Raw genomic sequence first — 14,309 nt, 5'->3', positions numbered from 1 at the left:
CAGTTCAGTACAGCCTGGTTTATTTCCAGTAAACAGACTGTACTCCAAGAGCTTAAAGCACATTACCACCCCACCTCCAACTGAATAAACTGTGCTTTCCTTACAAAACTGAATCCTTCTTTGTTTTCCATCTCCTTTGTTTTAAAGGATTGGCTACAAGGCAGACCTTCAAATAGCAGTCAAATGTAAGTAAGCTTTCTACTAATGGAGCAATTTTATTGCTCTGTATTTTGATCTGTTTTTCTTTTTGGTTGTCTTTGGGTATAGTGGTATTTAGTTGCATTTAATGAGAAAAAAAAATCCATGAAGTTTGGTTTTCTTCTTCTAATAAATAACTAAATGTATTCACTGGAATCATAGGACTGTCCTAGAATGGTTTGGGTTGAAAGGCTCTCCCAGCCTGTCTCTGGAGCAGAGGGGCTCCAGCCCTCTGAGTATCTGTGTGGCCTCCTGGGTGCTCTCCAACAGGTCCTTCATACTTTGGGGGCCCCAGAGATGGCCACAGTGCTCCAGCTGGGGTCTCTTGCAGAATCACCCCCTCAGCCTGCTGGTCACTCTTCTTGGGATGCAGCCCAGGATTGGGGCGGCTCCCTGGGCTGTGGGTGCTCATGGGTGGGTCAGGTTGAGCTCTCATCATGCTTTAACAGGTTCTGTTTAGATTAATGGTGTCACACGTTGGAGGGCAAAACATGAAAATGTGTTGACACATACTGGTGAAGGTCTTTACCCAGCCTTTCAAACTGTAACCACCTCTGAAATGATGCAGACATTGCTCTTGTTAACAATTACCTCCTGAGTTAACTGTTAAAGCCATTACCTTATTTATCTGATAAAAGAAGGCTAAGCTGTTGTGAACAAGTTTTAATTAAAGCACCTCTGTGGGAATGAGCTCTTGTGATGCAAACTTTACATAATGTTGTGCATGACTTGGAGGTATTTAAAGCGTAGCTCTAAAAACATGAGATTCCTTAACAGATTTCCATTACTATTTTGTAATTAAGAAACCTGTACTGCCCTTGAAAAATAGGATAACAGGATAAAAGTGGTACTGTGAGGTTAACAAGGTGACCTAGGATGAGGTGTCAAAATCAGGGAATACAGAATAGGTTTGAAGGTGACTGTTGTTTCTGTGGCATTTGACAGGCCATCGGAAGAAGATGCATTGAATGGTAAGTTTTCTTTCTGCTCTAAAGGTGAGAGATTTTTATATATAATCAACTGCTTGGGTCTTGTATGGGAATGTATTTAACTGATGGCAATTTGGAATTTATTGGACATGCAATACTGTGATTTTGAAAAATTTTAAAAATTTTTTAAAATAAACAGCCAGTCATTAAGCTCTACAATTTTTTTTCCTTGAGGTACTGAAGACTTAAGTGCAATATTTAATTGTCTTCACAGCAGATCCTTTTCAAACTGTAGTACTTGGCAGTTGATCTCAGTGTGTGGTATTTTAGTGCATAAATTAGTAGCTAGAGTATCTCTTTTCTTCTTTTTCTCCTTAATCTCTTTTCAGGTATTGCTTCTCCTTTCAAGCCCATCATGGATATTAATTACTATTACTCAGGTCAGTCCCTCTTACAAACTAATGCTTATATTTTTATTGACATTTGTAAGATCCTTAAACTTCAACAAATGCTATAATTTTCCTCTAGCTGTAGAAAGAAATAACCTGATGAGATTATCACAGAGCATTCCATTCACTCCTGTGCCTCCAAGAGGTAGGAATTGCATTTCTTGTTGCTGGTTCTCTGTGGTATTTTGGGGAAGAAAAGCAAACCTTATATGGATTCTAATTTGGTTTGATCCGTCTAATATAGAAGGATTAAGGCAAAGTTCACAGTTTCTCACAGCAAGTGTGAAACTGAAGTCTTAATGAGCTAAATAAGTCTGTCTTAGAACGCTCAGAAATACATGTGAGTATGACACCTTTTCTAGGGCAACTCACTTGATTATGAAATGTAGATTTAATTATAGTTGTCCTCAGGAATGGTGTTACAGTGATGTTATTGTACTAACACTTTTATAATAAACTATTCTGGAAAGATTCCTTTAAGGTGTCTTCACTTGTTTAAACTGTAAACAAACATTTATTCAGTGTTCTTAGTACTGTTTGAACAGTGTCATTAATAGGTCTAAATAGGAGGACAAATTTTGCAGCTCTGTGAAAAAAGCTGCAGAGGGGTCATCCCACTAGGAAGTTTAAATCTTTTGTTAATTCAGGATGTTTGTAATGACTTAAAACTGCAGCTTGTTGTAAAAAATGGTGTGTTTTCAGTGCTTTTAATTTCAAACTTGGAAAATTCAGTTCAGTGATTGCTCTTGTGCTGTGCCCCAGGTGAACCAGTCACTGTGTATCGCCTTGAAGAAAGTTCTCCCAGCATCCTGAACAACAGCATGTCCTCCTGGTCACAGCTGGGGCTCTGTGCTAAAATTGAATTTTTAAGTAAAGAGGAGATGGGAGGAGGTTTACGTCGAGCTCTCAAAGTTGTATGCACATGGTCAGAATATGATATCCTGAAATCAGGACATCTTTATATCATCAAGTCTTTTCTTCCTGAAGTTGTGAATACTTGGTCAAGCATTTATAAGGAGGACACTGTGTTGCATTTGTGCTTGAGAGTAAGTTCTGTCTTTGTCAATTATTAAACATGGACAGGCATTATATGTTAAACAGTAATTATTTTCCCACCTGTAAACTAGTATATACTTACTAGAATAGGAAAAAAAGTTAGTCTGGGGTTCTGTATGAGCAAAAGGGTTAAAAACTCTGCTCCAGGATGGCTTATTTAATCAAAGAGCTAAAATTCTTGAAATACAGATATAATTTAAAAAGCAAGTAATCTGTTACCCTGTCTTGGGGGAATAGACGCTGTTCCCACTGCCTGCTTGGCTCTCTGCTGTTCCCTGTTCTGTTAAGCAGCTAATGAGGTGTGGATTTGACTCACAGGAAATTCAGCAGCAGAGAGCAGCACAGAAGCTCACCTTTGCATTCAACCAGATGAAGCCCAAATCCATCCCGTACTCTCCAAGGTGAGTGTATTTAAACTGCCATTATACTGCATGCTTTTGGCTCAGGGGAATGCCTACAGGCTGTTAACAGATGCATCAGATATATTAAGGTACTCATATGTGGATATATGAGCATATATTCATATGTGGATATGCCTTGGGATATTGCTGTGAATGTGGCAAGCAGAATTGTCCTTGGCAGTATTTTCCACTGGTATTTTCTGCACTGATTCTAATCTAGTGTGATAATGGCTTTGTATAATAGTTTAAAAATATTTAAATTGTTATTAAATCAAATAAAAACTTAATAGTAACGATCTCTATTTTGGAACTATATTAATTAAGTGTACTTTTTACTAGGTTCTTGGAAGTTTTCCTGTTATATTGCCACTCTGCTGGCCAGTGGTTTGCAGTTGAAGAGTGCATGACTGGAGAGTTTAGAAAATATAATAACAATAATGGTGATGAAATAATCCCAACTAACATGCTGGAGGAGGTTATGCTGGCTTTCAGCCACTGGACATATGAGTATACAAGAGGAGAACTGTTGGTATTAGATCTGCAAGGTAACGCCCTGACTTTGAAACTTGGATTGGGGCCAAGGTCTATGTGGGTTTTTCTTTTGATAGCATTTTGTTAAGAACTTGTATGTTTGTAACTAAACAACAAGCATTATTTAGTGCTTCTTCTTCTAGTTGGGATCTGTGATTTTGTTATTTAATCATATTATGATAAAGATTGGGAAGGACCTCTAAGATCATTGAGTCCAACTTTACCCAGCACTGCCAAGTCCAACACACTCCATGTGCCCAGGGAACACCCCTAAAGAGCTTTTAAATCCCTGCAGGGATGGTGACTGCACCACTTCCCTGGGCAGCTGTTCCAGTGCTTGGCAACCTTTTCAGTGAATATATTTTACCTCATATCCAACCTGAACCTTCCCATGTGCAACTTCAGGCCATTTTTATGTCCTGCTGCTGGGGACTGACCCCCACCTGGCTACAGTGTCCTTTCCGGTAGTTCTAGACAGGGATGAGGTCTCCCCTGAGCCTCCTCTTCCCAGGATAAACACCCCCAGCTCCCTCAGCTGCTCCTCACAGGACCTGTGGTCCAGACCCTTCACCAGCTTGTTGATTCTAATATGGTTTTAAATCTTACAGCAACACAGAGAATATAAATATATACATCTTTTCCTAATGAAATGTGGCATTAAAAAAATGCTATTTTTTGGCACATTTGTGTAGTGCCAATGTGCTAAGCTGGTTTTATCCTGAACTCTGTGCCAGATATTCTGGCAGTGAGAACTGTATAGGAGATTTTTCTCATGGGTGAAAACTCAAGCTAGGAAATGCAAAAAATAGATGGAAGAAATCTGAGAAGTACAACGTGCTTGCTTAGGAGCAATTTTCTAAGGGTAGAGAATCATGTGTACTTTGGGTTGTATTTGTTGTGGGGTTTTTTTCTGTTTTTGTTCTTGGAAAAGCTGAGAAGTCATAGCTAAGGATTCCAAGGCTTTTTAATATTAATATATTTATGTAATCAGAAGTGTATCAGATTTAACTTTTTCTTCATGTGCTGTCTGAAGGTGTTGGTGAAAATTTGACAGATCCCTCTGTGATAAAAGCTGGGGAAAAAAGGTAAGGGTAAAGAAAGACTTAAAGTATTATAAAATTTTCACTGGAAAGAGAACACATGCAAGTGATGTTTATGTGCACTTTGTTTCTAAGGTCATACGATATGGTGTTCGGTCCGGCCAATCTGGGAGAGGATGCAATAAAAAACTTCAGAGCAAAGCACCACTGTAATTCCTGCTGCAGGAAACTGAAACTTCCTGGTAAGAGCTCCAGGACCCTTCTTCTGAGACACTGATGTCATGAGATGTTGTATGATACCTAATGAAACAGTCAAGGCATGCTGTGAGAGTGCAATTTTGTAATTTGACTTTAGGCTTCTGATTGCGCCTCTGATAAAAACATCCCTTTTTTGACAGTGCATATCCTGGAATTCATCTTTATAAGTTTATTTGCATATCCGATTCTTTGCTAGATGTTTATGCCCCATTGATTCTTCTAGCTCAAGAAATAGTAATCATTACGACTTGGTTCTGTTTGTACAGATCTGAAGAGGAATGACTACACACCTGACAAGATGATATTTCCTCAGGATGATGCCCCTGAATTGACAATTCAGCCTGGAAGCTGCACCAAAGATTCTGATCCGGCCAATTCTATTCGTCTGATGCTCTGATGATGTGACCAACTCAGTGGCTTTGTTCAAACTTCATGGAACCTCACAAAGTTGTCACTTACCTTTCCCTCATTATAATGAAAAGAAAGACTTGTCAAAACAAGGATTACTGTCTTATAAGTGGAATTTTGGCTGGTCCATAATCTAAGGATTTTACAATTTGTGATAACCATCTACAGAGCAGCGTGGCAGCTGATCATTCTAAAGGTGGAATAATGACAAGTATTTAAGATGTGTTTTTAAAGGGGCTTTTTAAGCAGAAAGTTTTCTTTTTTATTTTATTTTGGTTTAGTGGAGGATTTTCTTCCTGTAGTCCTGTGGTGGAAAATATGCCTTCCACCAATAGGATTTTGGTAGTTGATGTTTTAAGGTAAAGCATTTGTCTTTTTGGCATTTGTCTTACTGTCAATGAGCAAAACCAGGAGAAAGCACCTACCTCTGTAATGCCAGAGTATTCTTAGAGTGTTTTCGGAAGTGTTCCACTAATATTTTCTCACCAGGTGTCTTTTAATCTAACCTTTTGAAGAGGACAGAGCCAAATGAGGTGTACATAGGATGCCAATAGACTGAAGTTGAAGGTAGGAACTTGATCTGCTCTGAAAGAGAGAGTCTCCTGAATCAGGATTCTTTCAGCTTCATGACTGTAAAACTGGGCTTGGTTGTTTTTGTTTTGTGAAATAGAGCCTGAATTGTGCATAATGAAATTTCTTGTTTTACACATTTCAATTTTATCAAGTCACTGTCAAATAGTAACAAAGCCATGATAGACTGGTATAATCATATTTAATAGAAGAATTAGTTTGTGCTGGTCCAAATAAGTTGCCTTGTAAGAACACAAGTTGGAAGTGCTTTCCCTTGTACGTATGTAGTGACTGCTTCAGAAGTTCTGCCTTCCAAAGATCTCCTAAACCAGTATATTGAAACCGAATGTACACATAACTTGTAAATGTATTTAAAATTGTGTAGGAAACATCTTTAATGTTATGTTATTTGTGGTACTTACTTAAGAGAGACTAGGGTTGGATTAGCATTGTGTAAAGTACGGGAGATTGCAATGCACCTTCATGCCAATAAAATGTAATTTAACTGTCCCAAATATTGTTGAGCATTCAGCAAGAAAAGAACCTGTTGTCCAACTGAAGTTTCATGCTGCGATTTTTTTTTTTTGTTACATAGGTACTAATTTGTAATTTTTAATTAAAAGGGCAGTATATAGCTCTATAAATTTTTTATTCAGTAGTGTATCTTATAGATACAGACCTAAGGCACGAACACAATAGTTGTTTAAATGGTGTTTTATGTTTGATGGGGAAAGGTAAAATGTTATAAGGATATAATACTGTATACATTTTGTATATCATTAAATCTTTAAAGAATCTAAAATAAATTTATTCTTGTTTACAGACTTTTGCTCTCGTCTCAGTCTGAAAGGTTATTTTGGTGCATTTAAGTAACTCTCTATGCAGAAAAGTAGAATTTGCCATGCTGGATCGAAGTAGTTGTTAGCCTTTGAGGTATCACAACTTTGGCCAACACCAGAAACTAGGGAGGTAAAAAAGTGAAAACTGTCATAGTTGCTAAACACATGTGAGGGGATTAATGAATAAATGAGTCAAATAGCTCTTCACAATGTTTAATTAGGAGCTGCCTGACTGCATCACCTCCTGTTGCTGGGAGGGAATGGGTAGATATTTGAGATGTACTTGCACCTTTCTAATGCCAAGTAACAGCAGCACTAAGTCTGTAAGTGTGACTGGCTCTGCAAATTGAGAGATTTCTAGAGGAGTCTCTGGTGTTTTGAAAATGTGACCCAATTTCAGTGTATGGAAGAAGAAAAACATTTTGAGAAAATTGTAAGTTAAAGCTGGGAAACTTTGTTTCTTGACAAATAACTACGCACAGTTGTTTTTTAGCTGTGTTACTGCTCTTCAGCAGTTCTGCTTGTGACTCATTTCTTAGCAAAATAAACAGATGTGACCACCTTGTGATGGGTGTGAGTGATCAAGGGGGAGTGCTCCTTCTGCTCAGTCTTGCAGTGACTCAGGCCTGAAGCTTTTTCAAGACCAAAAGGGGAAAATGTGGTTGGGAAATGCCTGTAAGATTTGGAGTGGTTACCACTGTTCATATTTCTGTACATCTGCCTGGCATGAGCAGTAGCGTACTCTGTGTGATTTACAGCTTGAATTACATGAGAAGTGGATGTCTAAACTGAGGGGGGAGAAATGTGTAACTTTCAGAAGTGGTCTGCTTCATACTTGCAGGAAAAAAAAATCGTATGTGTTAAGTACTCTTTAGGGAAGGAATTGGAAAAGTGTGGTGGCAAAAGACAAAAACAAGTTGGCTTGAAAAAGAAGCCTGACTCTGGACTGTGCCACATCCTGCTGATGTTGGGCAGTAAGAACAGGAAAACTATTCCATGAAATTCAATTTGTTTGAGAACATCAAGTGTCACTCCTCTGCTGAAACCTCATCAGTCTTGAAATGCTCTACAAATAGGGAAGAGTTGTGATCCTTAAATTTCCTTTACATTACCAAAAAGGAGGAAAGTAAAGGAACTGGAACTTCTGATAACTATTCAAGAGCTAAAGTATTGGTATATCTTCTTAGAACCTAGCTTTTAAATACAGGAATATAATTCAAACCCTCTCTAATTATTTTTTAGTCAAAATCTGAAATGCTTCAGTGAATTTCCTACTTAGGAGAGTATTTAAAAGAGTATTTATCACATAGGGAAATTAATAAGCTACATAATTTCGACTTTTAATTAATCCACCAAAGTCATTGTTGACTGCTTTCTTGCAGTATTTAGGTGGTGAAACATTTCAGAGAAAACCAATCCCAAATGCATTGTGGCAAAATATATACCACTGGCTCCTGGGGAGCTGTTTTTTTAGCTGCTGCTCAGCAGCCTTGTGTTTGGAAAAGGGAGGGGTTCGGTTTTTAAGCCTGACAGTGATTTCCTACATGTTAAATCTTTGTGGTTGCATCTCACTTAATGTCATAACTCTTAACACTGCAGGAATTTGGAGAAGGGAAAAGACTACAGCTGGAGACTTGGTAGTAACAGTTTTTATGAAATGTTCCTAAAAGACCAGTTGGGAAAAAAATTGGACTTTTTAATATGTAACAAGGCCTCTGAAAAAAGTTCTGATGTTTTAATGTTTCTTTTCTCGATTAACATTTTTCCTTGCAATAATCCACTTTGTGGTGAGAGTAATGGGAAGTTAATTCTCAGCCCCAGAGCTTGCAGTTGGTAGCACCCATCTGGATTTGTGTATCTAATGTTACATTAAAATAGTAAGTCAAAGTCTTGATTCTGATTCCACAAAAAGTGGGAATGAACATATCCAGTTCCATTTACAAAACTAAATCAGATTTTGAGGGGTCAATAGGAGTGACAACTGTCCCAGGAGTGCCAGAGACATCCTTTGCTTGAAGTTTAACAAGTAAGATAATTAGGAGGTTTTTTACATCACTTCATGGGCCTCTTCTGTGGGTACTTGTTACTTTCCAAGTTGTCTGTTAAATAGGGAAAAACTGCTGCTCTTCAGTGGCATATGGAATTTAGAGATGAAGTGCTAGAGATTAACATAGCTACTTAAAAGCCATCTGCCATACCTTTTTTTTTTTTTTCCTCTCGGGAAAATCTTCAGAGCACCAAGAAACTAATTCAGTATGATGTTTTGAGGTAGCTCCATCCTTTTATGGTCAACACCCTCGGTCATCACTGCCGTTCCAGCAGAGCATGGCAATAATAAATCCTAATCCAAGCGAGCCAACATGGATAAAGGTGTGTTGGGCCAAAGCTCCCTGCTCAGTGGAATGGGTGCGTGCCCCTCTCTTCGCCAAGTTTTCTGTTCTGGCTGGCACATGGAAGGAGATGGAGGCAGGTCCGTCCGGGTGTGTTCCCTGCCCAGTGTTACCAGGTGACATCACAAGGGGCTGGGGCAGGGGAAGCTGGGGTGACAGGATGGAACACGGGACCGAACACATGGGGCACTGCTCGTGTTTGCCCTACGGAGATTGCTGTGGTTTTAGAATTCTCTGCCCTGCTTCAGAATAGAACATCAGCCTCTAAAAAAGAACAGCAACATCGGTGGGTGATGTAGGGTCTGTGTTCAGCATCTCGACTGTCTGACTGGGGATGGGGACAGTTTGGTCCAGGACAGACTTATGCAGCCAGAAAACAAACCTATGAAAATTTTCCTAACATGAATGAAAGAACATTTTATAGCAAAAATCTGAAGAACAACCTGTTTATAGTAGCATCTGGACTGCAACCTATGGTTTTAGAAAACAGGTGAGTACTGTACCTGAGGAAATGAAATATAATATAATATGCATTGTTAAGCATTTTGCCCTAAAGATGGCTATTCACAAGTGGTTGTAGTTTTTGAATAACTGCCTATGGACTGAAAAGACTGAGTGGAATTTTAGGAATAACTCTAAAACTTCAGGTGTTTAAATAATACCTCATAATTATGTATCTTACCATATTGGAAAGAGCTTAGTGGGGAAGACAAAGAGTCTTCATCACTATAAACCTGGTGAAAATAAATGTGAATGTAATTTTTAAATAAGAAACTGTAGCATTTTAGATTTCCACTGTTGTGGATTTTTTTCATAGTAGGTGGAAGGATGGCATGGAAATGGAAGTATTCTCCCAAGGAACAGCTGGAGGATATGAGCAGCCTGCACCCAGGGCTCACGGGGCTGCAGAACCTGGAGAACACGTGCTACATGAACGCAGTGCTGCAGTGCCTCTGCAGCCTGACCCCGCTCGTGCAGTATTTCCTCTCAGGAAAGTGGAACACAGCCCTGCAGGAGTGAGTTGGTTTGTTCACAGAGAGCTTTCTGCTTGGCACTATTTTCCTGCCAAAGGATACATGTTGCCATGAGAATGTCCAAGGCACCGGCTAGCTTCCCCCAGGCAGTTCCAGTCAGATTGGCCACCAGTTGGTTTCTTTCTCCTTTGAGAGCCCAGCTTGTTTCCTTGCTGGTCCTTCAGCATCTGGGATCTGCAGAGTCCCTCAAGCCAAGTGACAGCTGCCAGAGCTGTACTGTACCAGCATCTGTTTTCTGAATTTCTGTACTGTGCTCCCATTTGAAGGTAGACACTTTTTTTTCATACATCACCTGAAACTCTCCCCTTTTTTCCAAGGGAGATTGGAGAGTCTGCGACTGCCTTTGGCTGTTTGGTGTCCGACATGTGGCTTGGAGAGTTTGACTATGTTTCCCCTGAGGCTTTTCATTCTGTCTTTGGGAAGCGATACCCAGCTTTTAGCAGGAGGACTCAGCATGATGCACAGGAGTTCCTCATCTGTGTGCTGGATGACCTCCACGAGGCTTTCAAGGAGGTGAGAGCCCAGCTGTGGTGTTTTGTGAACTACAGCTGTTTCCTCTGCATTTCATGACTTAGTATTCTATATCATAATTGCCTATCATCCTCTTCTGAATTCTGTGATGGGGCCACTAATAACATTCCTTTTCTACCTTTATTTCATACCTGTGTACACCCAATTATTAATTTGCTTCTTGTCTAATGGTCCATCAAATTGCAGGCCCCATCTAAATGACAATGCTGGTGTAGCTTCACTGTCCTAACCTCTCCCTCTCCTTGCTCCTTCCACAGTTAATGTTCTTCTTCCACTTTCTCATCTGCCTGAAAACTTCACGTCTGCCATGCCCCCATGTCTTTCTCCCCTCCAGAGCCACTGATAAAGAGCTTTTCAAGCAACTAATGCTATCAAATGTCTGAATTGTTGTATTTTTATTACTTTTCTCTAAGAAAAGGAATCAATCTTACTCTGCGTGTATGAACCCTCAAGTAAAGTAACAGCATTTTAGAGCCAAGTTCTGTGGCAAGACTAACAACTGATCAACTCGGGGAGTGGGCAGCACCTATTAAAACCCAGTGAAGGCACTTCTCAAGACAATTGTTCATCTACATTTTGTTAATTTTTTTCCTTCTGTATAGCCAAGCCAAGAAAGACAGAGCCCTGCTGCAGGAGCAAGCACAAGGAGTAGCAGTGGCACATCTATCATAACACACTTGTTTGAGGGACAGCTCAGTTATGGTATCAGGTGTCTGACATGCAAAGCCCTCAGTGACAGACCTGAGAACTTCACTGTCCTCTCCCTGCCCATCCCTTCCACCAGAGTGTGCTCTCTGCAGGTACAACAGCCAACACATTCCTGCTGGTTTCTGCTTCATGTAGAGGCTTACACTAATAGGTGTTACTGGAAAAATGCAGGGGTTTAGTTACTTTGGTCTCCTGGGCACTAATGGATAGTCCTGGATCTGGTCCCTAGAGAAGCGGGGTGTCTTTACTGGTCTCAGAACCATGGAGGCTGGTAGGGTTACAGGAGCAACGCTCACGAGTTGTCAGGAGATGAAGGATATTAAGATCATTTAATAGCAGCTGTGAAGGTTTCTCCCAGTCATCCAAGTATTTCAGGTTTCTCTAAGTCATCCAAGTATTTCCTGCCTTGGTGGGGAGAATGGAAGCCAATGTTGGCTGCTTTGTCTTGTGAATTTGTAATGTCAGCCTTGCTGCCTCACACTTCAGTTAGGAGGAGCAAATTCATCTCTTGCGTTGCTTAGCACCTTCAGGGGTGGAGGGAGATCTGTTCAATCAAGTGATGTTTGTTTTTTTTTTTCCTCTGACAGGACTGCCTGGAATGCTTTTTTCAGCCAGACACACTGACTCGGAACAACCAAATCCACTGCTACTGGTGTGGAAGCAACCAAGATGCAACAGTAAAGGCCTCCATAACCAAGGCACCACAGATCATAATTTTTCATCTAAAGAGGTATAGTCTAAGTGGGGCATGACACAGCCAGTTCCTGGGTAATTTGAGTCATGAAGGACAGTCACTTGTGTTTGCCTGAAAGGAAACCACTGCAAATAAGTGGGTTTAATACTTTAGATACCTGAAAGCTAAAAGGGCATTTACAGAAAAAGAGCTGTCAAACATGCAAGTTGCATTCCTGAATTTCATGTACGGCGTTGTGCCTGTGTCCTGCAGCCCACCAAATTTCTCCCTATACTTGGGATCTGCTCTCCAGAGGGAAGAAAACTCCACCAAGCAGTGACTGACTACAGCCCAGTGCAGTGGCTCATTCAGTCCCTGTATGATCCTTGTGAATCGGTTTCGATGGCAACTGAGACACCTGTGGCTTGGGTTCCAAAAGCAGGACTGACACAGTGTTTTGCTTGCTGGTACTGCAGTTGAGGCACTCTGGTTTTGTTTATCCCTTTACTAAATCAGGCCTAAACAGAGTGGTGCCTCAGCAAAGGAGCACCTGGGTTAGCAGACTTCACTAGGCACACATAGCTAGATGCTGAATTTATTCTAAAGATTTTTTTTTCTTAACAACTTTCCACCTATAAAGAAAACTACTCTGGGATGATTTGGCTTCCCAGAAATGTGTTATTTGAAATTCTTATTTGACTTTCCATTCAGCATCTGCTTTTCTCAACATTCTCAAAGGACATGTGGTCCCCAGCTGCAGCTCTTGGCCACACTGTAAATGTTTAACAGTGCAGTGATGTACTCAAAGTTACAGAGGGAAGAGGGATGAAGTCTGGCATGAGAGAAGAGCTGACACTGGCACTGCAGTCCAGTCCAAAATGTTTAGGACACAGAGAGAGTGATGCAAATATATGACTTCAGGCATTGACTGAAGGATCAGGAAGCAAGAGCTCTGCTTTTCTTGCTGGACATGTCATGTGGGCTTAGTGCATTTTCTGTCAGTTTACTGCAATATACAACATTAACAGAGATCCCTCTTTCAAATGCTAGGTAGTCAGTTGTGGCTTTTCCCTCCTCCTAGGAAAGTCAGTTAAGCAATGACCACAACACAAACAGAAGCTGAGGGTCATTAAAAATCATTCAAAAATTCGTTTCAGGTTTGCCTGGCAGGACAAGCACATAAGGAAACTCTTAACCACTGTCTGCTATCCATTCAGTGATCTGGATCTCTCTCCTTACATCTCCACACTGTGTCCCAACAATACAGAGTACAGCTTGTGTGCTGTAGTGGTAAGCTTTGCCCTTCCTGCTTTTATTGGGAAGGCCCTGCCTCATGGAGCAGATGAAGCCTGTCTTGGTTTGGACTTCACGTATAATGATTTATAATTTAATGTATGTTGTGTTGTACGCTTTTTTCTACCAGCCATGGACACAATCCAGTAACAGTATGTAACTGAAGGACAGAGACACTATTTCTCCTTCTTCCCCAACATCCCACTGTTAAAAGAATGCACTCCTGGCACATAACGCCTCTTCAGAGTAAACTCGCAGGCTGATCCTGCATGAATCCTGTTTTTAAATAAGGACATGGCTCACAACAAGTGGGACTCTCTTATAGTGACCTGTATCAGGGCTAATAGTTGGGCTGCAAATGTAACTGCAAAATAAATAAGCATGATCATCATCCATTTACTCTGTTTGAAAGAATTTATTTGAATTAACATTTCCTGCCCTAGGCCAAAAGTGGCTAGAACCCTCAGTGCCATCTTTTCCCAGTGCATACAAAAAACAATTGCCAGTTCCTAGCTTTGCCTGTAAGGAGACCGAACAGGAGTCTGCTTTTAACAGACTGTGTTGTTTGTTACAGAACCACGCTGGAGATCTGGATTATGGCCACTACACGGCCTTCTGCAAGCACTCAGTCACCAAACACTGGTACAGCTTTGATGATGCCCAGGTCACCAAGATCCCAGACTCTGCAGTGCAGGCTGACACAGCTTACCTCCTCTTCTACATCTCCCAAGGCTACTGACACCCTGTTAGCCTTGAAAATGAACACTGAGTAGGGCAGCACCTAGAATTCACCAGCAGCATTAGCCAACTCCTGTTTCATCAATAAACTAGAGCATGTGCACCACTGATCAGCTGTTGTGGTCTCTCAGGAAGTGATTCCTAGAAAGGACAGTTCCAGCCTCTAAGCCATGAAGGGACGTGCATTGGCTCCACTGCACAAGGGCCAGGGGTTGTTTTCCATGACAACCTTCTTGCACCCCTCAAAACAACACGGATGTTGA

General features: G+C 40.7%; 2 protein-coding genes and 1 long non-coding RNA gene across 9 annotated transcripts in view; 2 read left to right on the top strand and 1 right to left on the bottom strand.

Annotated features, from left to right (window-relative positions):
• Positions 1–6,664, top strand: part of TRPM7 (transient receptor potential cation channel subfamily M member 7) — a 52,522-nt gene extending 45,858 nt beyond the window's left edge. The window contains exons 31-40 of the mRNA XM_068203845.1: positions 148–185; positions 1,144–1,169; positions 1,517–1,567; positions 1,656–1,721; positions 2,339–2,622; positions 2,951–3,033; positions 3,373–3,578; positions 4,598–4,649; positions 4,740–4,846; positions 5,129–6,664. Coding sequence (XP_068059946.1) covers positions 148–185; positions 1,144–1,169; positions 1,517–1,567; positions 1,656–1,721; positions 2,339–2,622; positions 2,951–3,033; positions 3,373–3,578; positions 4,598–4,649; positions 4,740–4,846; positions 5,129–5,259 — 1,044 coding nt within the window. The 3' untranslated portion in view covers positions 5,260–6,664. The remainder of the gene's footprint in view (positions 1–147; positions 186–1,143; positions 1,170–1,516; positions 1,568–1,655; positions 1,722–2,338; positions 2,623–2,950; positions 3,034–3,372; positions 3,579–4,597; positions 4,650–4,739; positions 4,847–5,128) is intronic.
• Positions 359–5,292, bottom strand: LOC137481897 (uncharacterized). 3 transcript variants are annotated; one of them, XR_011003747.1, is made up of 3 exons: positions 5,153–5,292; positions 2,296–2,428; positions 359–650 (listed from the first exon to the last, which is right to left on the bottom strand). It is a non-coding gene; the product is annotated as an uncharacterized lncRNA (long non-coding RNA). The 3 variants fall into 3 exon arrangements; XR_011003748.1 differs by lacking the exon at positions 359–650 and adding an exon at positions 705–752; XR_011003746.1 differs by lacking the exon at positions 359–650 and having other exon boundaries at positions 1,493–2,428.
• Positions 6,665–9,219: 2,555 nt separating the features above from the next.
• On the top strand, positions 9,220–14,156 carry USP50 (ubiquitin specific peptidase 50). 5 transcript variants are annotated; one of them, XM_068203859.1, is made up of 8 exons: positions 9,279–9,355; positions 9,494–9,559; positions 9,887–10,085; positions 10,421–10,616; positions 11,237–11,434; positions 11,930–12,072; positions 13,173–13,305; positions 13,883–14,156. In XM_068203859.1, the coding sequence occupies exons 3-8, from the start codon at positions 9,898–9,900 to the stop codon at positions 14,045–14,047; spliced, it is 1,023 nt and encodes a 340-aa protein (XP_068059960.1). In that variant the 5' UTR covers positions 9,279–9,355; positions 9,494–9,559; positions 9,887–9,897; the 3' UTR covers positions 14,048–14,156. The 5 variants fall into 5 exon arrangements, with proteins under 5 accessions (XP_068059958.1, XP_068059961.1, XP_068059959.1 ...); XM_068203857.1 differs by having other exon boundaries at positions 9,220–9,559; positions 9,890–10,085; positions 10,425–10,616; XM_068203860.1 differs by having other exon boundaries at positions 9,220–9,559; positions 10,425–10,616; positions 13,439–13,929.
• Positions 14,157–14,309: the final 153 nt, after the last annotated feature.

Source organism: Anomalospiza imberbis, chromosome 13 (genome assembly GCF_031753505.1).
Source record: "Anomalospiza imberbis isolate Cuckoo-Finch-1a 21T00152 chromosome 13, ASM3175350v1, whole genome shotgun sequence".
Classification (NCBI taxonomy): domain Eukaryota; kingdom Metazoa; phylum Chordata; class Aves; order Passeriformes; family Viduidae; genus Anomalospiza; species Anomalospiza imberbis.
Note: the sequence above shows the minus strand (reverse complement) of the source record. Positions and strands in the feature narration are given on the sequence as shown.

Coding starts and splice junctions, on each gene's coding strand:
- USP50 (XM_068203856.1), top strand. CDS start 9,471: ATGAATGAAAGAACATTTTATAGCAAAAATCTGAAGAACAACCTGTTT. Junction 10,086..10,424: donor TGGAACACAGCCCTGCAGGA/GTGAGTTGGTTT, acceptor TTTCCAAGGGAG/ATTGGAGAGTCTGCGACTGC. Junction 13,306..13,882: donor ACAGCTTGTGTGCTGTAGTG/GTAAGCTTTGCC, acceptor TGTTTGTTACAG/AACCACGCTGGAGATCTGGA.